General features: G+C 41.8%; 2 protein-coding genes across 4 annotated transcripts in view; one reads left to right on the top strand and one right to left on the bottom strand.

Moving 5' to 3' along the window:
• PDSS1 (decaprenyl diphosphate synthase subunit 1) overlaps positions 1-15,800 on the bottom strand; it is a 32,609-nt gene extending 16,809 nt beyond the window's left edge. Inside the window, exons 1-4 of one of the 3 annotated variants that reach the window (XM_074984901.1) lie at positions 15,619-15,800; positions 11,428-11,492; positions 10,505-10,628; positions 9,959-10,089 (exon numbers count right to left, since the gene is read on the bottom strand). In XM_074984901.1, coding sequence (XP_074841002.1) covers positions 9,959-10,089; positions 10,505-10,628; positions 11,428-11,492; positions 15,619-15,747 — 449 coding nt within the window. In that variant the 5' untranslated portion in view covers positions 15,748-15,800. Of the gene's footprint in view, positions 1-3,371; positions 3,470-9,958; positions 10,090-10,504; positions 10,629-11,427; positions 11,493-15,618 lie in introns of those variants that run through there. The other 2 variants (XM_074984902.1, XM_074984903.1) reach the window with 2 other exon arrangements.
• A 201-nt stretch (positions 15,801-16,001) lies between these two features.
• LOC142008327 (protein nucleotidyltransferase YdiU-like) overlaps positions 16,002-26,723 on the top strand; it is a 35,365-nt gene continuing 24,643 nt past the window's right edge. The window contains exons 1-6 of the mRNA XM_074985509.1: positions 16,002-16,497; positions 18,388-18,506; positions 18,711-18,839; positions 21,231-21,283; positions 24,463-24,530; positions 25,950-26,037. Coding sequence (XP_074841610.1) covers positions 16,284-16,497; positions 18,388-18,506; positions 18,711-18,839; positions 21,231-21,283; positions 24,463-24,530; positions 25,950-26,037 — 671 coding nt within the window. The 5' untranslated portion in view covers positions 16,002-16,283. The remainder of the gene's footprint in view (positions 16,498-18,387; positions 18,507-18,710; positions 18,840-21,230; positions 21,284-24,462; positions 24,531-25,949; positions 26,038-26,723) is intronic.

Genomic DNA, 26,723 nt, shown 5'->3' with positions numbered 1-26,723 from the left:
ATAATTTTAATACAATAGGTGCGTTACACCTCCCCATTTTGTAGTCTGCATATTGGCTTGTTTCTGCAACACTGACATTAATGGGAGTTATATCATTAATTTAAGTGATGACTGAATGAGCCTCCATATGAAGGGCTTCGACATCTTATCTCAATGTTTGAAACCCTCACTGCTCTAAATACTTGGAAGCCCGGGTGCAGTTTGATTCTGTCTTGCTTTGTGCTACTGCCCTCCCCCATAATAAGGTTTTCTGAAAATCTGATTGTGGCTGAATTTACATCATGATAATTGAGGCAGTTACAAAATGCAGATAATTTTGAGCTCTGCTAGACCAGAGGTCAGCAACCAAAAGAGCAAGAGCAGCCTTCCCCCCGCCGCCACCGAATTTGGTAAAAAACCTCCACACTGCATATGAATACAAGACGGTCCTTAATAAATAATGTCAAACCATACTTTTTGCCACCCCTATTTTAAGAACAGCACACACATCCCACAATGCACTCACTGCACATTTTAAAGGGGGAGTTATCCAAAGTTTCAAGATCACATATCATTTGCTATTTAGCTATGACTTGTTCATTTTGGGGCTTTTACATGTTCACTGAAATATTGAAAATAGAGTTTTGTTTTGTTTTTTTTCTCCAAACATTTTGTAGTTATAGCAGTGGGAGCCACAAATAAGCGTTTAAAGAGCTGCAGGCAGCTCTGGAATGGCAGGTTGCAGATTCCTGTGTTAGGCAAAACACCAGAAAACTGTTAGCGTTCCCTGGGCTGGAACATCTATAGTTAGAGTCATCTTTATTTTAAACTTGACATCTTTCCCTACTGTAACAAACAGATTTCAAGATCATATGCAAGTGTCCTGTACACCATACTATGAAAAACTGCTACTCTAATAAAAATTACATTAAATAGTTCTTGTTTTACCATAGCAGTCTCTCTCTTTTGTTTCCGCTGTTTAAAGAATTCTACCATCACCACCACCCTGACTCATGAGTTCTAATAAATTTAATTAACTTTACATAGTGGGTTCAAGAAAAATAAGACTGAAAGCATGACTATATGCCTAAGCCTGGGTCCAGAAGAGAAATTTAAGTAAATTTTGCTGACAATCTATGAATCAGAATAGATACCAGCTTACTCTTTGATAGCAGTGCAGCCCATCACAGCTAAGTAGGAAAAAAAACTCAGACTCTGAATGAACATAAGGAACAGAATTTTTTCTGTGATTGAAAATTACAGTATCTTTTTTAAGCCATATTTTATATATTTCACATTACCCTTCCCATGAAGCCCTAGCAATTCTTGTGTAATGCAGTGGCACACTTCACATGCGAAATAGTCAAGAATCAGTTGAGCTCAGAGTATGCAAAAGGAAAAGACTTTTCAAAGATTTTTTAAGTGACTTTTAGACATTAAACTTCCTTTCCCCATCCATAGGAGGGTAAAACATATATACACTACAAGCTCAGCATTATGAGCATCCAAATTATGAACTGATCAGTCATTTACACACACCATCTGTAACCAGTAGTAAACAATCAGGCAGCAGCAGCAAATAAAAGAGCAAAACAAACAGCTCAAATACAGTACAGTGTTGAAGATTAACTACTAAAAAAAAAGATAAAACAGCTTTTTCTTCTATGTTGTAAAGTTTCATAGCTCTATTATGTCAATGTTCAGTTGTAAGTTTTTTGAAAGAATCATCATAATGTTTTGTTCAGAGTTATGAACAACCTCCATTTGTGAGGGGTTTGTAACTCCGATGTTCTACCAGAGGTTCAATTAAGAGTTACGTAACAGCATTAAAGGAATGCTATTCACAAAATGCCCAGTTCAAGTGTAACCCCAATTTTTCCAAAGCCTGGTCATGACCCTCAGGACTGTACTGTATTATCCATCTTAGGTTATCTAAGTCTAGCGTGCAGTAATGAGGTACCAGACTACATGCCCGAGAACGTTTGTTCCAGTGAGACCATGCTCTGGAACATAGCCAACAAGGTTGCCAATCAACCTTGCAGAAGACTGTTTTAAAGGGTGGCCTCAACATCTTGACCGAATAGTAACAGAGAGGAAGCCGTGCTAGTCTATACACTATCAAAACAAAAAGCAGTCAAGTAGCACTTTAAAGACTAGCAAAATAGTTTATTAGGTGATGAGCTTTCGTGCGACAGACGCACTTCTTCAGACCATAGCCAGACCAGAACAGACTCAATATTTAAGGCACAGAGAACCAAAAACGGTAAGCAAGGAGGACAAATCAGAAAAAGATAATCAAGGTGAGCAAATCAGAGAGTGGAGGGGTGGGGGGGAAGGTCAAGAATTAGATTGAGCCAAGTATTCTCTGTGCCTTGAATATTGAGTCTGTTCTGGTCTGGCTATGGTCTGAAGAAGTGGGTCCGCCCCACGAAAGCTCACCTAATAAACTATTTTGCTAGTCTTTAAAGTGCTACTTGACTGATTTTTGTTTTGATCTTGACTGAAGACTGTTTAAAGTCTGCCTTATTTTCCCTGTGTTCCACAAATGGGAGGTCTGAACTACTCTCCAAAGGTGGTTCACAACTCACCAACATCTGGGGACATGATTAGCAAGCTTAGAAATCTGTGTTCTGGATGCAAAGGACACAGAATGCAGCCTCCAATGGCTTTTGAGATGACTCTCTTGACTCCTAAGATTTTGACTGTCTTCAGAGACTGAGATTATTGGGATTGTACTGCATGATGTATAATGTCTGAGTATGATTGTGAACATTTATTAGTCAAAGACAAACACTGATTGATCAATTAAGTCTTCTGAAAGGTGTCGCACCAGTGATTTAACTCTATTTTTAAAGAGGTGGAGGGGAAAGCAATGAGGGAGCAGGAAATGTTGACATTTTCAAATCATTCCCTTCCACGGGAGTGCCAAGTTGCCCTCCCAGCAAAAATAAGAAACTTTAAAAATTAAACAAACCTACTAAATTTCCAGTGGAACAAGAATAAACTGAATATAGAACATAAAAAAAAATCACTTCAAATAATTACAAAAAGAATGTAAGTCTTATTTCACTGACTTTAAAAACATTAAAATGTAATAATCAGCAATAAACTAGAAAGTCACATCTTGCCAGTCTGTGGACAAAGGTGCTAGGATATAACCCTATTTTTAAGCAGCGCACCTTTTAGCTTTTAGTGGAAAGCTGTTCATGCAAAACAATTACAGGATATAACCAGTAGTTTGTGAAAAAAGGAATCATTGCTCAATGTAAGACTAAAAGCTGGACACTTTCATGGTTGTTTTAAGATAGCTCTAATATGCATGAGAAACTGTTAGTTCAATATTTTAGTATAATTTTTTTCCATAAAATTTTTAGTAAATCGTACAAACTTACCTTAAAACAACTGTAAAAGTTTCCAGCCTCTTTCATGCATTCAACTGCTGATTGAAATTCCCTTTGTCATAAACTATGTCAGCAGACTCGACTTCCTGCTGGGAAGTAGCAGTAAAATGGCAGCACTCATTGACAGACCAGAACCATTCAATGGTATAAAGATAGCACAATAGTGACAGACATTTCAAAAGCAAGTTTTGAAAGTTCTGTTTTAAAGTATGGCTCTTCTCTGAAAAGTGACTATAAAAATGGCATTTTAAGGTTCCCTTTTTATGGTGTTTCTGAGTTCTCTATAAAATTTGCCAATTTTACAAGGAACTTTTAAAAACAATAGCTACTATTTCTGCAAACTTAATCTAGGTATCAAGTAAAGTCATTTCCATTAGGGTTGTTAAATCCTGTCTAACTGGTTAAGCTGTTAAATGCTATGTTTAATCATTTAACCAACTAAACAGGTGCGGGGGCAGCTAGGGAGGAAAAGCCAGAGCAGCTCCCTTCTGTGGTGGCCCCGGGCATGCTGAGGGGTGGGCGTGCTCCAGCCAGCCTGAAGCACTCCCTGTCTTTGGTGGCCCCAGGTGCTTCAGTCAGTCCAGAGCAGTCCTGATCTGTAGGAGGGGGGCTGTCCCCAACTGCCCCTCCTCCCTGGTGCCATAGACAGGGTTACTCCAGCACAGCCAGTGCACACCCGCCTGTGGGGCTGGTGCAACCACCTGCCCATGGCAGACAGGGGTCTGCTCCAGCCCATACTGGCTAACCATAATCATTAAGCCTTATCAGTTTTGGATGAAGCTTACCAGTTATAACCAACCAGTTATACTTTAACATCCTTACTTTACACCTCACACGTGAACAACAGTAATACAGGTTCTGCAGGATAAGTTATTCTCTCTGTGATGCTATTGAAATCCCTGCTAGGAGCCCAGTAAGTTTGCTGATGATGCTCAAGAAATGTTAGGAACCTGGTATTTCTCTGTCTCTTTCACTCTGCCATGCTAATAGAACAAAAATAATTGTTAGGTGATTAAGTCAGCAGATAACTGCATACACACAGATTAAGGATGATGGTGCCATTTTTACAAAGTTCTCAGAGTAGAACCACATCTCCATTATTTAGTATAGGACATTCGTGCAACTTGAACTGCCCTTCTGTGCACACACATGACGACACCCTTTAATTACATGATCACATTGTTTTTCAGCAGCCCCCCCCACCCGCTTTATTTTGTGCCACACTGGACAGACAGTAGAAAAGGTTTGTTTAGTGAACTCATTTTGGAACTAAAGTACCTTGACCTTTTCTACTATTATGGTGTGCAGTATGCAGAGGCCTGCTGCAAGAGTAGAATGGCATGAGTAAGGCAGTGTTTCTGTATGGAACTCATTTACTACTTCAAAGAGCTTTGTAACACCCTGTAAGGCTGGTAAGTACAGGTTGAACCTCTCTAATCCACAACACTCATCCAGCAAACTCCATAATCCAGCATCATTTTAGTTAGCCAGATGACCACTTATGTGTGTGGCCAAGTTTCTCATGAACCCATAAAGTTTTACAGCCATCAGTCCTGGCTTTCCTTGTTCTGTGCTGTTATTTGCTGTAATTTACCCCTAAATGTCTTCTAAGAGCCTTGCAAACAGTGGAAGTGTTGGTAATGTGCTAGAAAATACTGACCTCCCCTCTTTGTCCAGTAAAATTCTCTTGTCTGGCACTGGTCAGGTCCCGAAGGGTGCTGGATGAGAGAAGTTCAACTTGTACTGCTACTCTGATTTTAAATATGGGGGAAAACAGAAATGTGTGGCTGATTCCCTGTCCTATGCACTGACCACACCTCCCAGGATAAGCTTTCACTCCCTGCTGAGAAAGAGGTGTGTACTTTCAGGAGTATAAGAAGATGCAGGAGGGAGTTGGGGAGGCACAGATTAGGGAGCTGTATTTGTATCAGGCAGCTGCCAATAAACAATGTATGACCATTGTTGGGAAGTGAAGATGCTGTCAGATGTTCCTTGCCAGAGAATGTTGTGAAAGCCAAGACCATAAGAGGATTCAAAAAGAAGTGGCTATATCCTTCATGAACTTACCTATTAAGGGCAATTATCTCGGATGGGGAGGGATGGCAAATGTAGCCTCTGTCAGAGCTGGGGAACAGGGAATGGATCACTTGAGGATTCCCTGTTCAGTTCATTCCCCCTCAGGCACCTGGCAATGCCCAGTGTCAGAAGACAGAATACTGAGCTACATGGACCTTGGGAATGGCCATACTGCGGCAGACTAATGTTCTTAGGTCGTCTGATGCTGTAGTAATGGGTAGACAGATAGATTGGACAGTGGCAGAGATGTCAGCTTTGTTTCTTTTGCCCTTTTAGGGGAGGAGCTATTTCCCTGCTTTGTGTTTAAGTTTATTGTGCTCATCCCACTTTTTCTTCTTTTGATATTTCTGTAGCTCTTCCTTCTCCTATTTTGTTTCAGTCACTCTGAAGTATGGCCACAGCAGAAGACATTCATATCATTACAAACTATAGGCGGTACATCTGGGCAACCAGTAGAGTGCAGAAGCAGCGATTTAGCCAAGTAAAGTGATAATCCTGTGAGATTCTCCCATTAACTTTTGTGAATAATGCCAGATGGAGGCATAAAAACATGGGAATCACAAAATCCCAATTTAAGCTTCTTACCAGGACTCCAGCTCTCTCACACAAAAATAAAGTTTATATGGTTAAAAAACAGATCAAAGCTATTGCACAAAGGAGCTAAACACTAGGTTTGCATTAATGGCAATACAATCTATGAAAGAGGAAAAAAAATTATAAACCACATTGAACAATTATTACACCCCATTCACTGTTCTTATAATGGGGACACACACGGTTCAAAACCCTGAATGCGTCGTTTTCTTTGCAGTGGCTTAGATAACTTGAAGGAAAAAAGAAGCCACTTAATTGGAAAAAAAAACAACAAAAAACAGTGAGGGATCCAATTTTTAATTGTAAGAAACATGACCATGATGTCAATCCTGCAAGAAGTACTCGATGGTTCGATCTCATCTCCTGCCTAGGCACCGGGGTCTGTCCATGCAGAACACATTCCAGAATTATGGCCTAAGAGTGAGTAAACAGATGTGCTGGTATTTTAATGGCTATGGAGGGAGCATTTTCATTTCTACAGCTATTTATACAGAAAACAAGATTTTAACAGGTTTAAAAAAAAAAGTTAGATCAAAAAAGTTGTGTATGGGTTGGGACTGGCAATTGGACATGAAGAATAAAATGAAACAGTGTGAGTAACAAGCCCCAGAAGCAGGAAAAAAAGAGTTTAGCTGATGAAAAGCAGAATGAACTGTCTGAAGAACAATGACAGGTAAAGGAAAAGATGAAGAACAAAAGCCAGTAAAAGTGACCACTAAAAGTGGGGGGGGAGGGAAACAAGACTTCCTGAAAGTGGGAAGTCACTTTTCTGTACAAATTCTGCTTTCCTGAAGAAATACCTGGCAGGAGTCACAATCCTAGATCTTTGTTTCTTTGCACAAGACTAATGGAACGCTTTACTCTCAAGACTTTTTGATCTTTGAGGGCAACAGTAGCACGATGAGGTAACCAGCTAGGTACCCTGTTTGTGTGCTTCCAGATATAAAGCTGCCTTCCAACTACTCCAGGCAGTCTTTGATTGCATGGGGGGTGGTGGGGAATGAAGCTCCTAGAAGAGTAAAAACCACTCAATTTAAGACCAAAAATGCTTCAAAAGGAAAGAGCAGATCCATGAGAAAAAAACATTTGAAATAGGTAAACTCCAAACATGAAGGGAAAGTAGATGGGTGAGACTTATACATGATGACATATTCAGAGAAAAAAAAGTTATAGTCAAATAATGTTCCCTTCTCCACAGGTACCATCTCTGTAGGACTCTCATTCTTGGATAACAAAAAGAAATAACTTGTCAGAAGAAAATGAGTGCAGAGCTGCAAAGAGCAGCAGCAGCAAAGCTATCAACAGTGTGAACAGGAAATACATTTATCACGCAGTATACAATGAGCAAGACCATCAAGTCTGGTGTATGACCTTTTAGAAATACCTCAACGTGAGAGAAGAGATACTTGCAAAACTTGACCATATCTCAAAATGCAACAAACATTAATTTTTGGTTTGACCTCTACTACCCTAGAAATATGTATCAACATGAAAAGCAGTATATTACAGACTTGTGTGAAATCATCTTGTTTTACCTAGAGAGAAAATGAGATGCAGCAAGTAAGAAGAGAAGTGAGATCTTCATATTTCATTCCCTTTCCCCTTCCAAAGCATTTCATTTTTCTCCCTACTCAACATTTCATTCCAAAAATATAGACAAGGAGGCAGTTATTCAGCATCTCCAGACAGAAAAAGCTGGAACAGCACAGATAACAGAGAGGCGTGAAATATCAAAAGTGGTTCAGGAAGCACTGACACTGCATGGAAACCAACAGAGCAAAAGGTGTCAGGGCCCTCAGTCTCCAGGACAGAGCTTTTACACTGAAAGAACACATGTGCCTCAGCTCCAGCTGTGCTGAGAGGTAATGGGAAGGGAAAGCTCTGAAGCTTGTACAGACTTTAATGAAGGCAGGCCTGTATCTTGCCTTTTGAAAGAATTTATGTTTTAGATTTATCATATGAATATATTATATCAAATAAAATGTGTTTGTTTTCAAAGATTACTGCCTAAATGTCAATCCTTCATGCAGGAAGCTGAATCTGTGTCCTCCTAAGCAAGAGAATTCGTCCGTACTGGGAATTTTCCAAAGGTCAGAGGTACACTCGGTAAGGCCACTCTGGGGATGCCTTAAACCTGATCTGGAGGTGGTACCTTCTTTTGGCTGCAACTCACCAGTAAGTCCTGTCCCACTCAATATATTGATCTGAGGGATTGTGGGCCTCATACGTGGGTCACAAGGTCTCCAAGCAGTGACTGTGGCCGTCACCCAGCGGTGCCTATGAACCATTGGAAAAGGAAGTTTGCAAAGCTATAGCTCTCAAAATGACCCATCCATAAAGCTCCCATGAAGGTGTCCAGTCTCTGCAAGTGGCCAGGGTGAACTACTAAAGATGAAAGCAGCACAGGAAGTTCGCTAAGCAACTAGGAGAATCCTTGACTGGCTGTTACTACAGATTCTGCCTACTTGCCTGACTCCTGAACCCTGTTTTCCTGTCTGTTCCTCCTCTCCTTATCACAGACCATTGTCTATTCCTGTTACCTGTCTTACTCCAGATACTATCTCCTGCACCCTATACTGAATGCTGAGTCCCAGATCACTTGTGTGCAGGAACGTGACTAAAGACTTCCAGCAGCATCCTCTGCCTATCCCTGTTGGCATGTCCCATCACTCATTATGAGGTCACAGAGACAGTGTTGCTTTGCTGGATCACCTGCACAGTGATTGAATTAGATTTAGAAAGGTATGTGCAGTTCCATATCAACTATCTTCTTCATGAACGCCCCGTACCATACAGCAATTGCATCAAGCAAGAAAGCATGGATTAAGTTTGGCGTGCCACCTTCTACCAAATGCTGTTGACACCTTAAGGTTCCTTCAGGTTTCTGGTTACTCCAGAATGGCAATTAGAAACTACACTTCCAAAGGGGGAAAAAAGAAAAAAGGAATACCAGACCAGTCACAGAAACATGTGCCAAGCACTGCAGTGGTTATTAACCCAGGCACTGAACTAGAAAACAAAAAACAAGCAAACAAAATCAGAAGAACTAATGTGCTTAATAGCCATAAAACTGCATAAAAATGTAGATGTTGAGGGGGAGAAAACACACACAACATGACCGCACCACTGAAGTAAACAGAAATGCTTGAAACAAGGCCTTCAAAAATTTAGAGCACTGAACTGGTCTTTACAAAAGGCAGGGGTGGAACCAAGAAAGAATACCTAACAAATGATGCTTCAACCCTTCTCTTTATCTCTTCAACAGTCTCTGTCCTTTGCTGAATACAGAAAGGAGGAACTGTATGGAACAGAAGCGGAAGTCAGCATGTACAAAAAACAGGGATAATGTGAGCTAGCCTATACAGGGCCTGCGTCGTGTTCTACTCTGTTACAGCTGCCCTCAAAAGCCAAACAAACAATCTAAACACATTTTGACTGTTTTCAGATACTCCTAATTTCTGGGAGTGAGAAACCTGCACAAATGATCTCTTTAAACTTTTCTACTACTCAAAGATTATCTTCCTGATTAGAGTATATGAAAGGTACTAACTTCTGCCAGGCCTGCCATGTTTTTATATTATTTTCCTCCCAACCTGAACAAGTTCTTACCTATGACAGTAGGTAATTGCTAAGGGTCTGTCTACTAGAACTGGAGATTTCTTCTCTCCTTTTCACAACAGTACTTTGCACATTTCTAATGGAAAAATAACCAAAACTAATTATTCAGTTCCACAATACAGAACATTGCTTTGTGAGTGTAGAATGTACTTAATGATACAAAATAAACTGATGTCTCATGGGTCACTTTATTGTTCTCTGAAATTTTAAAGTAGGAAGGACAGGTTTGATAAATCTTACTGAGAGTTCCTAATTGTCCACAGGAAAGTATTTAAATAATAGGGACTCACCCAGAGTTGTTATGATGAATATTGCACGCCCTTGCCATTAGCACCACGATCATTGGTCGAAAGGCTTTCCCTTTTCCATCAAAGTAATATTCACACATTTCTCTAAGTTCTGCTGTAGATACAAGTAATTCCTATAAAAATCAAAATGTGTTAACTTTCAAGATACATAATCAACCTGGAAGACAGGTCAGGAACATGCATTCAAATCCTCTAAGCTAGTTGTTTGGTTTTTCTCCCTCCAATTTATGTTGGAATAGACTATTCTTCAGGATTACTTGAAAAAGAAATTAAACAAATAATTAGTTTAGAGAGTAGAAATATAGAGTCATTCTTCTGCCTCCATCAGTTATGTAATGATTTCCTCTTTCCCTCCATTTCAGATTTAGAGGGGATTGCGACAGAATATTTCTCTTCATAGTCTACATTTATTGCTTTCAGTTACTTTAGCACTTTAGTAAACTTTACAGGGAACCAGATGGCTGCATTTAATGATTTTCAATTTCAGAATCATTATATTGTCTTAAAGCGTTCACCAAAACTTCCTACCTTTTTAATGTCCTCATACAGATTCCTCAAATCTTTCCGACCAAGTTTAAAAGGATCCTTGTATTTTTCATCAGTAACTGTTTCACTACAGCTTCTTGTTTGTGCAGTTGTTGTATGATGAAGCCTAGCAATAGTATAATTTACAAAAATACAATAGCTTAAAAAGGTTTTTTTCAGACTTGACACAGCAGAAACAATCCATCAAGACTCTCACCTCCCCTAAAATACTTTCAGACACTACAGTGGGGAGCTTATTATGACCTAGTCAGAAAACGTTAAGTGGGACACAGATTTTAGAGAACCAGGTAAAATGCAGCATTTGAAAAAACTGGGGCTATAAACTTTGGGACTTTTTCAGCAATTCAGTTTTTCTTTTTCCTTCTTTGACAGCCATTTTGCAGGTGCAGTCAACATCTCCTGCAATTTGGTGTCAACAGAATGACTTTATCACCCTTTTTAGTTTAAATAGGTGGTTTGTATTTTGGATTTGAATATGCATTATATGCATCTAGCCACTCTGGCCAACCATGTATGTCTACATCAAATTGATGCCTCCAGGTAGGACAGGCTGTACCTCTTTCTGGATATGCCAAGATCTGTAAGGAAATCAGGCTCTTTCCCCGCAGACCCCTGACACCTAATGGACTCACACACTAGGTCTCCTTTATTGCAACGTCAGAACATTACTTGAGCTTTTTTTTTGCTACAAGTTTTGCAGAATGAGCGCATTTCAGTCTACCTTCACGCCACATCAACACAAAACATCTGATCTATATTAAAACTGGTTTTGTAGACATTACAGCAAATAATCTCATTTTACTGTCTGCTTTAATAACTAAAGCATTAGAGTTTAAAATCCACAGCTTCACTGCAATATACCTAATATTTCTTCACCTTCCTAGCAATATGGATTGTCAACTTACCGCAAAAATATACTACGAAGTTTTGGAAATGACAAAAATGAACTTCTCCCAAGAAAATAATGCATCTGCAGAAAGAAAAAAAAACAAAACAACCCTCTTTTATTCTAAATGCAATTTCTACATTCAGAACTATTTGATCATTAACAAATGCTTGTTCACTGATATTTTGTTCCAGTATTTCCTCACACAGAGAGTTGTAAAATCCAGTGCAAAGTTGTTTCCTTATATCATGTTGTATGTGCACGTATATTGCCAGTTAACTACCTACTTGATAAGTTGACTCCTACAAAAGAATTACAAATACAAATTACAAATACAAAAACTTACTCCTAGGAAGAACAAGGGAGGCACCTTTTATCTAACCGCTACCTGAAAGCTGTAATAGCAAGATCCAGTTTGCGCACTGAGGTGAAGCAGTCTCCTTTCATTGGCTAAGTATCTTGCAAGTAGATCTGGGTTGATATGCCAAAGGACAAGAGCTGCTGGCATGATCCATGACGGCAATTTCAGGAACCACTACACTAATTTTCTTTTTTTTTTTAAAAAGTGGTGTGTATCTTCTGCTCTTCCGTTACATAGGAGGTTTTAAATCAGCATGCCTCCTACTTTAATCCCTTGCATACAGGGAATAAGGAAAATACTGCACAGGATCCAGACCAGTGTCTTTTGCGCAGGATCTGGTCACCAGGGCTAGCCCCTGGTGGGCTGCCACCACTGTATTTACTTGCACCTCCCCAGGTACAGGTGGTTGCAGCTTCCACCAGGCACGGATTGTAGTTACCAGCCAACGGGAGCTGTGGGAATCAGTGCGGACCACAACACTGCTTCCTGCAGCATCCAATGGCCAGAAACAGTGATCCTCGGACCAACAGCTGCTGCAATCACCTGAACTTCTGGAGGATCAGATAAACATAGCACTGGTGGCCTACCAGGGGCTAACCCTGGCAAACCACCACCATTTTATTGCCCACCCCAATCCAGACCCTCACCATCCACCCATCCTTCCTGCAAAGGTTAAAAAATAGACGAGACAGGCCTAGAGAAGTGGTCATCGAATCAGTACAATTCCTGCTGATAGTCAAAATGACCATACCACAAGACACACTGTGAATCCTGCCACTCCTGTCTCAGCTGGGGAGGCAAATGTCTTATGGGAAGAGGGAAGTTTAGTTACATGCAGTGTTCCTGAAGTCCAATTTGGAGATCTAGGGAAACAAATCATATAGGTATTTTTCTCAAAATGCAGCACGGGACACAATGACTATTTGGTAGTTTATCTGACAAAAAAACTGACTCACTGGAGGCAATATTTTAAATTATTTTTAATTTCAGTTCACACATGAGAATCAATCCAGCCAGCATTTCTTGGTACAGGTCAAGCCAACAACCTGACCTTGAGGGACAAACCTAAAACGTGATCTAATTAAAAAAATATCTCTAATTCATTATGACTATAAAAATGTGTAACGCATTTTCTTGCTAAACAAACTAATTATACGTGGTTAAAAAAAATACTGTTTATTTAGCCTACTTCTCCTAACAATAATAGAAAACCTTTATACTGTCTTAGCCCACAATAAAACAAGTCTTGACTCCACAAAGAATTAACATGTGAGTAGTCTTGTTTCAAGGAATGGTAAAGAGCAAACAGGACAAGGGGAAATGAAAATCATTCATCCCTTTCTGGGGAAAGGAATACAGAGAGAAGCGTCATTCAGAATGTGAGTGCAATGTAACTACTCATTCTTAAACTTTAGTGCTTACACAGTTTTTATACACGACTAGGACTTTTGCATTTTAATCTACTCTTAAATTACTTTTAAAATCATCTAGTTTCATATGAATTATACATTCCACTTATTAACAACACCAGAACACAACATTACATTTTACAGTTTTCTTCTGCATTTCCAACTTTAAGTATGGTTTATTTCAACTTACATATTTAGTGAAAGTGATCATTGTCTTGAGGTATGTCTACACTTATGGTGGCATACAGACTACAAGACACTGCATGCTCAGCTAGCATGGGTACATATAGCAGCACAGATGGTGAGGCACCACTGAAGTGACCAGAACGCAGACATACCTAGAGTATACGCTATGTGATTCTCTATATACCAAAACAGTACTTTCCACATTTACACTGCTGTTTTTAGCAGCATATTGTCCCACTTCTAGCACCTTAACCCACCACAGCCCTTCCAGAAGGGAAAGCCTCCAATGACTCCCTGCTGCTAGAGCCTTTCCCTGCTTTTCACAGTCACGTGTAGCAACACACACCTTACATGCCTCCACCAGTAAAACAAGGCCTTAGATTCTGGTTACTTCACCAAAACCCTTACAGATACCTGCAAACAGATCATTTACATGATCTGGTCTGTGTTAATATAATCACACCCTCATATGCTCACAAAAACAAGAAACATGCATCTGAGTCCCTCACAGTATTTAAAATCCAGTCATAAAGCAAACATAAGAAATTTCTACCAAATCAGTTTTATGACATTCTCTAATTACTCTTGGAACTTTTCTTAAGCAAATGAAAGTGAAACTATCAAGCTGTTCTAGAAAGAAGTTCCTTAGAAACCTAACAACACTACAATATTAAAAAATTAAACTACTTAAAAAACCTGATGTAAAAATGTAAAGTTCTCTCTCTTGAGCACTGGAAATACGTTTGTTGCTTTTTTCAATTTTACTTTCAGGCACTGCTACAATTAAGCACATAAGCAGCGTAATCATGAAAGGGAATTTTAATTTAACAATTTATTAGTTTTAATCATCTCTCTATACATATCAATAATAAGTCATTTTACAGGTTAAACCTCCCAAAGAATTCTCTTGTCCGACAACATCCACTGTCTGGCAGGACCATGGATGTTACTGGACCAGAGACCCCAGGCTGGGAGGTTAGTAAGGGGAGCCTGGTGGCATCCAGCAGGGGAGCCCAGCGGGGATGGGACCGTGCAGGCAGCTCAGCCAGGGCTATACCCACCACCCGCAGGGCTAGGATCCTGCAGACAGCCCGCAGCACCAGGACCACGATAGCAACCTAGCCAGTCCATAACCAGCTTCTGGGTTGGGGCTGGCACTGGCACAGAGTCCAGCACCCCAGCCAGGGTGGGAGCTGGTCTCTGCAGGGCCCAGGCTGTGCCTGTAGCTCTGAGGCCATGCTGGCAGCCCAATCAGGGTGGAGCTGGCGCCCACGTGGCTGAGGCCATGTCCAGCACAGGGCTGGAAGCAGCCTTTGCATCTGGTAGCCAGAGCTGGCTGCACTGGGGTTCGCCCAGTAGGCCAAAGTCCAGCAGGAAGAAAGGTGGCCTCTGGGCTGGAGGTGGGGGAGACGAGTGGACAGCAGATGGGGTGGCTGGACCAGGGAACCACCCTTCGTCCAGCAAATTCCCTCATCCAGGACCAGTCAGGTCCAAAGGCTGCCGGATGAAGAGATGCAACCTGTATAAGTACAGAAAGACCTTCAACTTGGACTAATAGTAATGTACTAGTGGGAAACTATTTTCATGTGGAAGGTTATATCCCATCCATTTTGGGAGTCTGTAGGCCTGGAAGGTATCTGTATGTCCTTGTGGGTACAACAGTAGCTGTCAGATGACTTGCCAGCATTTCCCCAGAAAAGGCAACAGCTTGAGAGTGCCATGTTCTACATATGTATTTCACAGACAGCACATTTTTGCTCATGGTGACGTGTCCTTCACTGAATGCAAACATGGCCATCCACTGGCACCCAACCCTCACACATCCAATCCCTCTGTACATCCCTTACAACATACTGCAATGCTTCCTTCCAAACCCCCAGACATACCATCCACGTGCCTTCCCTTTTGCTCTCTCCTTCCCTTTGACCTCATGTCCCTTCCAGCCAACTAACCCAGTACCCGTTTCCCCCCCTCAAGCTTCTAACCACGTGCCCCTTGCACCCACAGCTCTTACTCAGGTTTCCATGCCCCTTGCCCCCCACACACTCATGCCAACGCACCCCATACTCCCCATACTCCTTAACCCACATGCCCACCTCAGCACGTCCCTTAACCCAATGCCCCTTGCACCTCAGGCCCCTTACCCACGTGCCCATCCCAGCATATCCCTCAGCCCGGTATCACTGCTGCCCCGCCCCGCGGCTCCCATTCATTCCCTATGACCTCTAGCTGTCCGCGGCCCCGGCTCGCTCACCTCAGCTGCCTGCGCAGCCCAGCGCGGCCCAGGCCTAGAGCCCGCTCGGGTCCCCACAGCCTCCAGCAGGCTGCGGAGGGAGCCGAACGCGGGCGGCCGGGACCCCCAGCGCCGCCACCACAAGGCCATGGCGTGTCCCAGCGCTGCCGCCGCCCGCTCCGCCTCCCGGCCCAGCCGTGACCCGGACACGGAAACCGGGGCCCGTCCGGGCCGGGCAGGGTGGAGCAGCCCTGGAGAGGGGCTGGCGAGGTTCCTGCGAGTGCCGCGGGCAGGGTGCGGAGAAGCCAAGCCCCGCCCACGGCCTTGTAGGGAGCCGCCGCCTCTGAGCCCCTGGGCGTTGACCCACAGCTCCGTGCGACCCCCGGCCCCAGCCGTGAGACGCAGAGCTCCCGGCCCGAGCGGCGCAGGCTGGTCATTCATTAGCTCCCGAGCGCTCCCTCGGCGGGCCATGCCGGGGAGGCGCAGAAGAGCTTCTGTACCGCTGGGGGCCGGGGGGCGCGCGAGAGCAGAAACTGTCTGTGGTTTACACGCACGAGGCTAGAGCGGCCCATGGTGACTCATCTGGTCAGACTGAATAAGCTGTGCCCTGGCTGCAGGGCTTTTCCTCCAGAGCGGCGTGGTCGCGCTACTCCGGGACCTGTAGTGCCTGGCCCTCAGGGTCTGCTATGCGCGGGTACCAGGCAGTCCTCTGGTTGCTCACTGGGACGGTGCTGGGCAGTCAGGCTGGAAGTCGCCTTCTGGATTCCATAGAGGCTGCAGAGAGTTTCAGCTTCGTGCTTCCTTTCAGCAATAAATCAAACCTTGACCAAAATTACTGTGAAAGAAAAAGAAAAATGAATAGCTTTAATGGGTGGACCCTTTCTTCAGAAAGTCTCCTAGGTACACAGTGTAGTGCACAATTATTTTAGTTGATTGTGTTCTCTGTTGAAATGATTATTACATTTGCTGGTAGGTAGCTTTATTTAGAAAGAACTGGATTTTGTGATTAGGGAGAGACAGTATCACGCTCGTGTACTGCTTTGAAAATTATAACCAACATTGACCAGCACAAATTATTTACTCTCACCTTTGTATTATAGAGTTGTAGCCACGTTAAACAGCACATGTTTAGTTAAGGTTGAGAGATGTCTCAGTTGTGTGTTAATGCAAAACTTGTGACTCTTTTGAATGCATTAAGTTTTGAGTCTCCTGCCTATAGGATTGTATATAATAATAATATATTGTAACCAACAAAATTACACTTTGACAGCTATCCATAACAGATTTTTAAGTTTCAGTACAGTATTTGAATAACGATTCTAGCAATAAATTTCAAGTGTCTGTTAAATATTTTATTAACAATCACAGTATAATATTGTGAAAATGTATATTAGGAAATTTAACAGGTACATTTAACTACTGCAGCAAAAATCTATAGGAAATGTAAATTACTTTGAACACTAGTTTGCTGTCATAAAATCTATTATTTCTGCACTTCTGTCTGTATCCAATATGTGAAGTAGCATTGAGGGAATATTTAAGGGTGGAATGGGTAGGGTTTGTGTCAGAAGAGCCACAAACTGGGCCCTGCACTACACAGGCTGAGCAAACTTTTTATTCCCCACTTCTGGTACCTGCAATTAGCAGCCCCCACCAACCTGTCTAGCATAATCCAAACCAATGGAAATTTCAGTTATGTTCATATGAAAACAAACAAACAAACAAACTTTGGGCATATGTAAAAAAATAAGTATATAGAATGTAAAAATGTTATTAATCAGTATATAAATGTGACTACAGATGCATAAAAACAATAACATATTTCTACATTTTTAGTTAGATGGATGAGCCTGGCACCCAGCAGGTGATTATAATGTTCCTCCCTATTACATTTCATGCCCCCAAGGGGGCCTCCCCCCCACTTTGTTCACCCCTGCAGTCTTAAAGCCTAATCTACTTTATCGGGCTAAGTTTAGCTAATTTATGTGAATCCAGCTACATTAATAATGTAGTTGGAATTGATGTATCTTAGGTCACTTTATTGTGATGCATAAACCCTGAGGTCTACACAGCAATGCAGTGGCTCCACAGCTGGTGCCAGTGAGCCCAAATCCGCTGGCACTGTTCAGCCACAGATTATCTTTTTCGAGGTGGTTGCACCCTTAGTGGCCATTATGATGGTGTGCAATTTGGAGTAGCCCTGAGTCTGTTTTAAGTTGTTGGGAGTGAGAGGGCAGGAAAACTACCCACTAGATTTGTTTTGGAAGGCATGTAAGTACAGTAATGTAAACTGTTCCAGTATATCCTATGTTAGGGGTGTGCAGAATGCAGGGCAGGCCCCCTCAGGTGGGGACACAAAATTTTGTAAGGGGAGCACAGCATGATCGGTCTGCTGGGTCTCAGGCTCATCCACCTTACTAAAATGTTTAAATGTTACTGTTTTTATGTGTGTGTATTCACACATATAACAATTAATAAAGTTTTTATATTCTACGTACTTCTCTTGCAGGTGCCGAAAGGGTATTTTTATATGAACATAACTGAAACTTCTGTCGGTTTGAATTACATGAGACAGGTTGTGAGGGTCCTGATGTAAAAAGTTTGCTCACCCCTGTCCTATACGCAAATCAAGATCCAGCCCTTGCTGTCTAAAACATGGCTACATTTCAGTTCTGCTGCTTATTTGGTCCTGTATTTTCGCTATATATTTTGACTTCACGGAGATAATATATTTGTAATAATGTGGTAAATTCATAACATTGTTAAAGTGTTCATTGGATTTTTTTACAGCTACACTGCTCGTTGATCCTATTCGAGAGAATACAATACGTGAAGTACAGGACTGCATTTTTTCAGTAGCCTACCCTACTCCTTTTAAATCCAGAGTTCTTCTTGCAGCAGTTTCAAAGGTTAGGTTTTATTTGTTTCTTAGAGTGTAGCCTTCCTGATTTATTAATATATATGTTTAAAATTAAAAGAAAATTTTGAACACAAAATGTGTTGTGCATATGCTGTAACCTTTAGTGGTATCTCTTAATAACAAAAAACTGTGTGACCAGAATCTCACTGCCACTGGAACTTTGCTAATGTTGAAGTAATTTCTGTTTTTTCAGGATGTTCTGGAAAATATTTTGGATCTTGATGCATCTGTCAGAGAAACAGATGATTTTCTTCAGCTTGTCAGTGGTGGGAAAGTGGTATTAGGATCTGTTCCTCTGGCTCATAGATATGGAGGTCATCAGGTAATAATTATTTCGGTTCTTCCACATACTAACATGCATTTAGGTGATGGCCTTCACTATTTGAATTATCTCTTCAAAATCTGCTGTTTTTTTTTTTTTTTTAAAAATGTCAGTGGTCCTTAAAGGTTAGATTGTAATTTTACATGTTGCCTTGTTTAAGGGATTGTGTGGACAAGGGAGAGAATTGTAAATCTCAGAAAGTTTCCTGTTTTGAGGAAACTCATTTCTTCCAACAAATCTTCAACATGAAGCCAACAGTAAGCATTTGCAGGATTACACTGAAACAGTATGGCTGTGTCTACATTCGGCCCCTCCTTTCGGAGGGGCCATGTTAATGAGGCAGTTTGGAAGATGCTAAGGAGGCACTGGCATGAATATGCAGTACCTTATTAGCATAAGGGTGCTTGTGCACGTTTCGAAAGTGCTGCTTTCGAAATGCTGCTGCCTGTGTAGATGGGGACCTTTTGAAATAGGAAGAAGAGGCTTTCAAAGACGGGGGGTCCTTTCGAAAAGCCCCCATCCACACAGGTGGTGGCATTCCCAAAGTAGCACTCTCGAATCACTGACGGATGCCATTGTGCTAATGAGGAGATGCATATTCATGTCAGTGCCTCATTAGCATTTTCCAAACTGCCTGATTAGAAAAATTAGATGTCTGCAAATCACCAGGGCCTGATGAAATGCATCCTAGAATCCTCAAGGAGCTGATAGAAGAGGTATCTGAGCCTTTAGCAATCATTTTTGGAAAATCATGGGAGACGAGAGAGATTCCAGAAGACTGGAAAAGGGCAAATATAGTATCCATTTATGAAAAGGGGAACAAGAATAACCCGGGAAACTACAGGCCAGTCAGCTTAACTTCTGTGCCAGGAAGGATAATGGAGCAGGTAATGAAAGAAATCATCTGCAAGCAATTGGAAGGTGGTAAGGTGATAGGGAACAGCCAGCATGGTTGTGTTAAAAACAGATCATGTCAAACCAATCTAATAGCTTTCTTTGGTAGAATAACGAGCCTTGTGGATAAGGGAGAAGCGGTGGATGTGGTATACCTAGACTTCAGTAAAGCATTTGACACGGTCTCACGTAATATACTTATCAATAAACTACGCAAATACAACTTAGATGGGGCTACTATAAGGTGGGTGAACAACTGGCTGGATAACTGTACCCAGAGAGTAGTTACTAATGGTTTTCAATCCTGCTGGAAAAGTATGACTAGTGGGGTTCCGCAGGGGTCTGTTTTAGGACTGGTTCTGTTCAATATCTTCATTAACGATTTAGATATTGACATAGAAAGTACACTTATTAAGTTTGCAGATTATACCAAGCTGGGAGGGGTTGCAACTTCTTTGGAGGATAGGGTCATAATTCAAAAGGATCTGGATAAACTGGAGAAATGGGCTGAGGTAAACAGGATGAAGTTTAATAAGGTCAAATGCAAAGTGCTCCACTTAGGAAGGAACAATCAGTGTCACACATACAGAATGGGAAAGGACTGCCTAGGAATGAGTACAGCAGAAAGGGATCTAGGGGTTATAGTGGACCACAAGCTAAATATGAGTCAACAGTGTGATGCTGTTGCAAAAAAAGCAAACATGATTCTAGGATGCATTAACAGGTGTGTTGTGAACAAGACACGAGAAGTCATTCTCCCGCTCTACTCTGTGCTGGTTAGGCCTCAGCTGGAGTATTGTGTCCAGTTCTGGGCACCACAGTTCAGGAAGGATGTGGAGAAATTAGAGAGGGTCCAGAGGAGAGCGACGAGAATGATCAAAGGTCCAGAGAACATGACCTGTGAAGAAAGGCTGAAAGAATTGGGCTTGTTTAGTTTGGAAAAGAGAAGATTGAGGTGGGACATGATAGCAGTTTTCAGGTATCTAAAAGGGTGTCATAAGGCAGAGGGAGGGAACCTGTTCCTCCTTGCCTCTGAGGATAGAACAAGAGGCAATGGACTGAAATTGCAGCAGGGGAGGTTCAGGTTGGACATTAGGAAAAAGTTCCTAACTGTCAGGGTGATCAAACACTGGAACGAATTGCCAAGGGAGGTGGTAGAATCTCCACCACTGGAGCTATTTAAGAAGAGGTTAGATAGATGGCTTTCAGGGATGGTCTAGAAAGTGCTTGGTCCTGCCATGAGGGCAGGGGACTGGACTCGATGGCCTCTCGAGGTCCCTTCCAGTCCTACTCTTCTATGATTCTATGATCTCTGTTTTGAGGTGAACAGCTAGATGCAAGGGAGTCTGAGAGATGGTTGTGTCTTAAAGGGACACTGTCAACATGAAATCTACTCAATTCCCAAATATATGCTAAAATTAATTTGAGAAACTGCAGCTGCCACTAACTTCCCATTCCAGTTTTATCTGGTATTACGATCACAATTTTTGTTTTCAGAAAGTATTTTACTCCCCCTTGTTGCTGTGTGAAAGACCAGTGCAAGGAGCAGGGTGAACTATCTGACTCTGTCCCTGATCCTATAAGTAATATGCTCATGCTTTACAGAGGTACAATTATGTATGAGGACACTCTTCCTCCATTAAACGAGTACTTCATTTACAAGTACTCGCTTAAACGAGGGACACACTTACCGACCCTAGTTCGTTCTACAAGTGAACTTCCCCTGCTCATACAAGCCTCACCCTGTCCCCGTGGCTCCAACCCCCCAGGCTGCCCCCAACGCCAGCCCCACAGCCCCAACCTGCTGCAGGCTGACACCGCACTGCTGCCTGTACTCCCCAGGGCCCCGCAGCCCCAATCCACAGCAGCCTGACACCCCTGCTGACCCCTCTGCCAGACCCTCCTGCCGCCTGACACCCCCCGCACCCCTAAAATGAACTGCCCCCACAGCCTTAACCCCCCCCGCCGCCTGTACCCCCTGCTGGCCCCCGGCCAGACCCCACGGCCACCTGTATGCCCCGCAGCACAACACCCCTGCCAGCCTCGCAGTGGGCTGACCCCACCGTGGCCACCTGTACACCTCCCACGGCCAGACCCCACCACCACTTGTACCCCCCGCAGCCCTGTGGCCGCCTGTACACCCCCATGTGGCCCCGGAGCCCGACACCCCTGCTGGCCCCGCTGCCACTTGTACCTCCTGCAGCCTCCTGTACCCACCCCCTGCAGCCAGACCGCTTCATGGCTGGCTGTAGCCCCCCTGGCTGGACCCCCTCCCACCCCGCTGTCTGTAACCCCTGCGGCCAGACCCCCCCTCCACCTGTAACCCCTGCAGCCCTGCGGCCAGCCCCCCCGTAGCCCCAAACTGCAGCAGCTAGGCCCCCTTACCGGCCCACAGCCAGACTCCCCCTGCCGCCAGACCCCTGTGGCCCTGCAGCCCAACCCCCCTGCCCCAAACCGCATCAGCCTGAACCCCGCCCCCCAAACCCACCACTAGATTTTAACCCTCCCTCCTGCTCACAGCCCTAAACTACTCCTTTAACCCTCCCCAACCCAAGGTTTCCTTACCTTTCAGAAGCTGCGCCTCCTGCTGCCACTCCTTCCCCAAGTTGGGAGCCCTAGGAACTAATCAGAGAATTTTACATGTAATTTAATGGTAATTTAGTATCCCTCTTACGAGTTTCTGCCTACAAGCAGAAAGTTGGGAACCAATTATGCTTGTAAAGTCAGGAATGAGTGTAGTTCCAATGACTGATATAAGCACCTGTGTAAATCTTTGCAGGCTCAGGGCTTAAATGACTGTGTTTAAGAAAGAAAAAAAAGTGAAAATTACAATCTTGCAGTATTATTATATACAAAGAGTAAACAAATGGCAAAAATTAAGTGAGCTGTTTTATCTTCTGTATCTTTCAGTTTCAGTAACCTTTTAACATTGATGGGAAAACTATTGTAAACTAAAAGTATGCATTTTAGATCAGCGGTGCCTCTTTGAGGTGATCAGATGCTTTTCTTATTACAAAACTTTTTTAAACATATGTTGGAAATAATTCACTGAACAAAATCAGAGATACAAGCAAAATGCAAGTGTACTTCTTATTAGTGTACTCCAGAATTTAAAAAAAAAAAAAACTTTAAAAATCAAATCTGCTGAAGAGATGGAAACTTTTAATAAGTATGTTTATTTTTCTTTCTTAAAATTTTGCAAATCAAAAACTTTCAAAATGCCTCTGGTCCAAATTGTGGCATTTATTTCATGTTTCATATGATTTGGTCATGTCTGGGGCTCATGTGTTTCAGAGTCCCTACAAAGTAAACATTCTTCAGCAAATGCATCACACTTAGCTGTCACAATGCAAGCTCTTGTTGTTTCTATGGTTTCAGTATGCCAGCAAACCTCTCTAGCATTAGTTTTAACACATTTGCTCTGTGGGAGTGCAACGTTTGTAAATGACATGTGAAAAGGTCTGTTCACTCATTTCAACTAAAAGTCCTAAAGTGTCAGTAATTGATGCAAACCCACAAATTTGTGTGGGCATTAGTGTGAAAGGTTATGCCCTTCCTTTACTGTTGTTTTAAACGCTTACTTCAGAGGGATATTATTCCTTAACAAGGTTCCAGACAGCTACTGGCATTTTATCTGTTCAGGACAAGTTTGAAGTCTCAGTAGATAACGCTACAATTCTGTCCTATGCAGTGGTTAAAACCATGGCAACTGCCATTTTTGCTAGTGCTGTCACTGTTGGTACCAATAGCGGAGCTGTACTAGTTTTAGCAATAATGGGGAAATTTTTTTTTCTGAAAAAAGGCTAATACAGACAGGCTGTGTCTACGCTAGCCCAAAACTTCAAAATGGCCATGCAAATGGCCATTTCGAAGTTTACTAATGAAACACTGAAATACATATTCAGCGCCTCATTAGCATGCGGGCGGCCGCAGCACTTCGAAATTGATGCGGCTCGTCGCCGCGCAGCTCATCCAGATGGGGCTCCTTTTTGAAAGGACCCCGGCTACTTCGAAATCCCCTTATTCCTATGAGTAGATAACTGCAAATAAACTAAGTCTTTCGATGAGACCACTAATATGGTAGCTCTGGTTCACATGAAGGTAGAAACCTACATTGTGATGTTAGTGTTTTTTAAATTTTGTTTTGACCAGTGGGAAGTCTGAAACTATTGTTATTTATCTTACAATGGTATTGATCAGTCACAGAGCAGTAGCCATGTTAGTCTGCATTCTAACAAAACAAAACAGCAGTCATGTATAGCACTTTAAAGACTAACAAAATGATTTAGTGGGTGACGAGCAGGAGGACGCACTTGCTCTGTGGACCCTCCTCCGAAAGCTCATCACCTAATAAATCATTTTGTTTAAAGTGCTACATGACTGCTGTTTTTGTTTTGGTATCAGTCAGTCAATTATCAGAGTTCCACACATGGTAGTGCGATAGTCCTTGCCCCAGAGTTCATATTTATGACAGGATGGCACAGATGAAAGAAGTATCGAGAGGATGAGTTGTGGAGATGGAGGCAAGGCAAAAGTGAAACAAATACAGTCTGCGAATAAGCTGTAGCCTCATCTTGTCACCAGCTTGTATCATTTCTAAAGACTTACTCATACCAGCACACCAATTATTTATCTTTTCTTTCGTCTTTAAAATATGATCATAAAATGTGACCTGGATTTGAGCATAAAATATTTTTGCTGAGACAACTGTCATGGCTTTTTCTTACAGCTTAGTTGTAAGTGACGATGATGTGTGGAGAGACCAGTTTTACAATGGAAATGTTAAAAAAGAAAGAGGTAATCCATGCATTTAAGGTATTCTCCAATAGCTTTTTTCATACTGTATACTGGGAAAGTGCACTTTATTTTTAGAATAAAAATATGCACTGTATCATCTTATTTCTGGAGAGTTCTTGATTAGATACAGGTTGAACCTCTCTCATCTGGCATCCTCGGGACCTGACTGGTTCTGGATGAGAGAATTTGTTGGACAATGGGAAGTCAATATTTTGTAGCACATTACTAACTCTTTCACTGCTTACTTGCTCTTAGAAGAAATTTAGGAGTAAATTACAGATAAATAACAGTACTGAGCACTGTGAGCCAGGACTGATGTCCAAAAATGAACTTTATGGGACCATGGGAACCTTGGCCACACTCATAAGTGGTTGTCCTGCTAACTAAAATAATGCCAGATTATGGATTTTGCCAGATGAGAGAGTTCTAGATTAGAGAGGTTCAACCTGTACTATACTCTTTCTGAGGAAATCTGTCCCCAAATGTTTCTTACTTTAAAATGTCTGTACTCAGGCCTCCTGAAGTTGTGGCACACCTGAGGGTGTGTGTGTTTTTGCAACAGCAAACAGAAGAGATGAATGGGGAATTTTGATGGATTTTCCCTCCAACAGTGTCCTCTTTTTGGGAACCTGAAATGTGGTAACCCTAATCTTAATTATTGCTACAAAATACTTGCCCTCTAAATTAGAGAGAGGGCCAAAGAAATTTTAAAGCGAGAAGCTGAAATTGCTTACAGTTTTATGGAAAATTAGACTAGATGTGTTGGAGGAAAGATTGTGGGGGCAAGGCACAATTGAAAGGAGAAGTAAGAGTGTTGTCTCAATATCTTCTCGTGGAAAAGGTTTCAAAGAGCAAATATGCGACTTGCAATATATTAATGCAAAAATCTGGAACATAGCAATTCCCAAAGACTCTCCCCACCTTTTATTCTTTTAGTATGTATGTCTTATTTCTCTGCTTTAAGATTAGGGCCCTCTGTAACAATCCTGACACATTTGTCTGTTTAAATTAACCTTGTATGATCAGTGATGCTATTTCTGACAGGATGAGTTTTCTTGATCCTTTAATTTGTGTTTTCTAGTCCTAAATTTTCACAAGTGACTAGAGACCCAAAACCTCTAGTCCCTTCAGAAATTTAGTCCCTTCTCTACCTCTGTTTTATTTCTTTTGTCTTCTTTGATTTCTTCTTCATTCATTCTTCTTCATTTGCTGCTTTTTCTTCTTGGAATTAAATTTACAGTTTTCCATATAAGGTCCTGTTTCTTTTTAAATGGTTTTATATGTGGCAGTAATTTTCAAGCACATTAAACATTTATTATTAAAATATTTGTACGGGAATTTAAAGATGTACACTCACTGTTTGATTTTTATTTGTTTATACTTTAAGCATGTCTTAAATTTATATGGTTTATGTTTAAGGTGCAATAGTCCTCCGTGTTGCCAAATCGTGGTTTCGTATAGGTTCCTTGGAAATTTTGGCTCATTCTGGGGAGCTGGATTTGCTAAGGTTAGAATGAAATCTTCATTTTAACTACATTAATTCTAGTACCAATTAAATCTATTCAAACATGTATGTACATTAGTAATTTAGGAGAATCACTTATTGGACTGATTCACCTGATTTTGCTATTTATCATTAAAGAAAGAAGTACTGTTTAACAAATTCAGGATATTTGTGGTAAGGACTGGCCTTGATCTTGCAAAAATGTACACATTGGCTTAAATTTACTGGAGTAGTTCCACCAAATAAGCAATTGGATACATTTTTGTAGGGCTGATGTTGGTTTGTAAAACACTATCCCAGTAGGGATGAGCTTCATAGGAGTCTGTGTGTGCTACTGTAATATAAATATGAAATGTAACAATAACAAGTATGTCCTGCAATGTGTATTTTCAAGGTGCGTGCAAGATGAAAAAGGGAATAATGCATGTGGGTAACAAACTATTGCAGAACTATTATAGGCTTTTTAACAACACAGTTGTCTTACCATTAAAATATGTTGGCCCTTAAGCTATTGATTGCTCAGTTGGCTGTTAAAGATGATTTCCTAACTGGACCCATGCCATCTGCCTTCTTTCCCCTTTATTCTAAAATCTTAATGCAGATTTTTGATTTGTGAAAGCAGCTCAGGTATAGTTGAAGCTTTGCCATATAGTCAACAGTTTTTGACAAAATTCCAAGATAAATTTGCT

The sequence above is a fragment of the Carettochelys insculpta genome, chromosome 2 (assembly GCF_033958435.1).
Source record: "Carettochelys insculpta isolate YL-2023 chromosome 2, ASM3395843v1, whole genome shotgun sequence".
Taxonomy (NCBI): domain Eukaryota; kingdom Metazoa; phylum Chordata; order Testudines; family Carettochelyidae; genus Carettochelys; species Carettochelys insculpta.
This window is presented reverse-complemented; position numbering and strand designations above follow the sequence as displayed.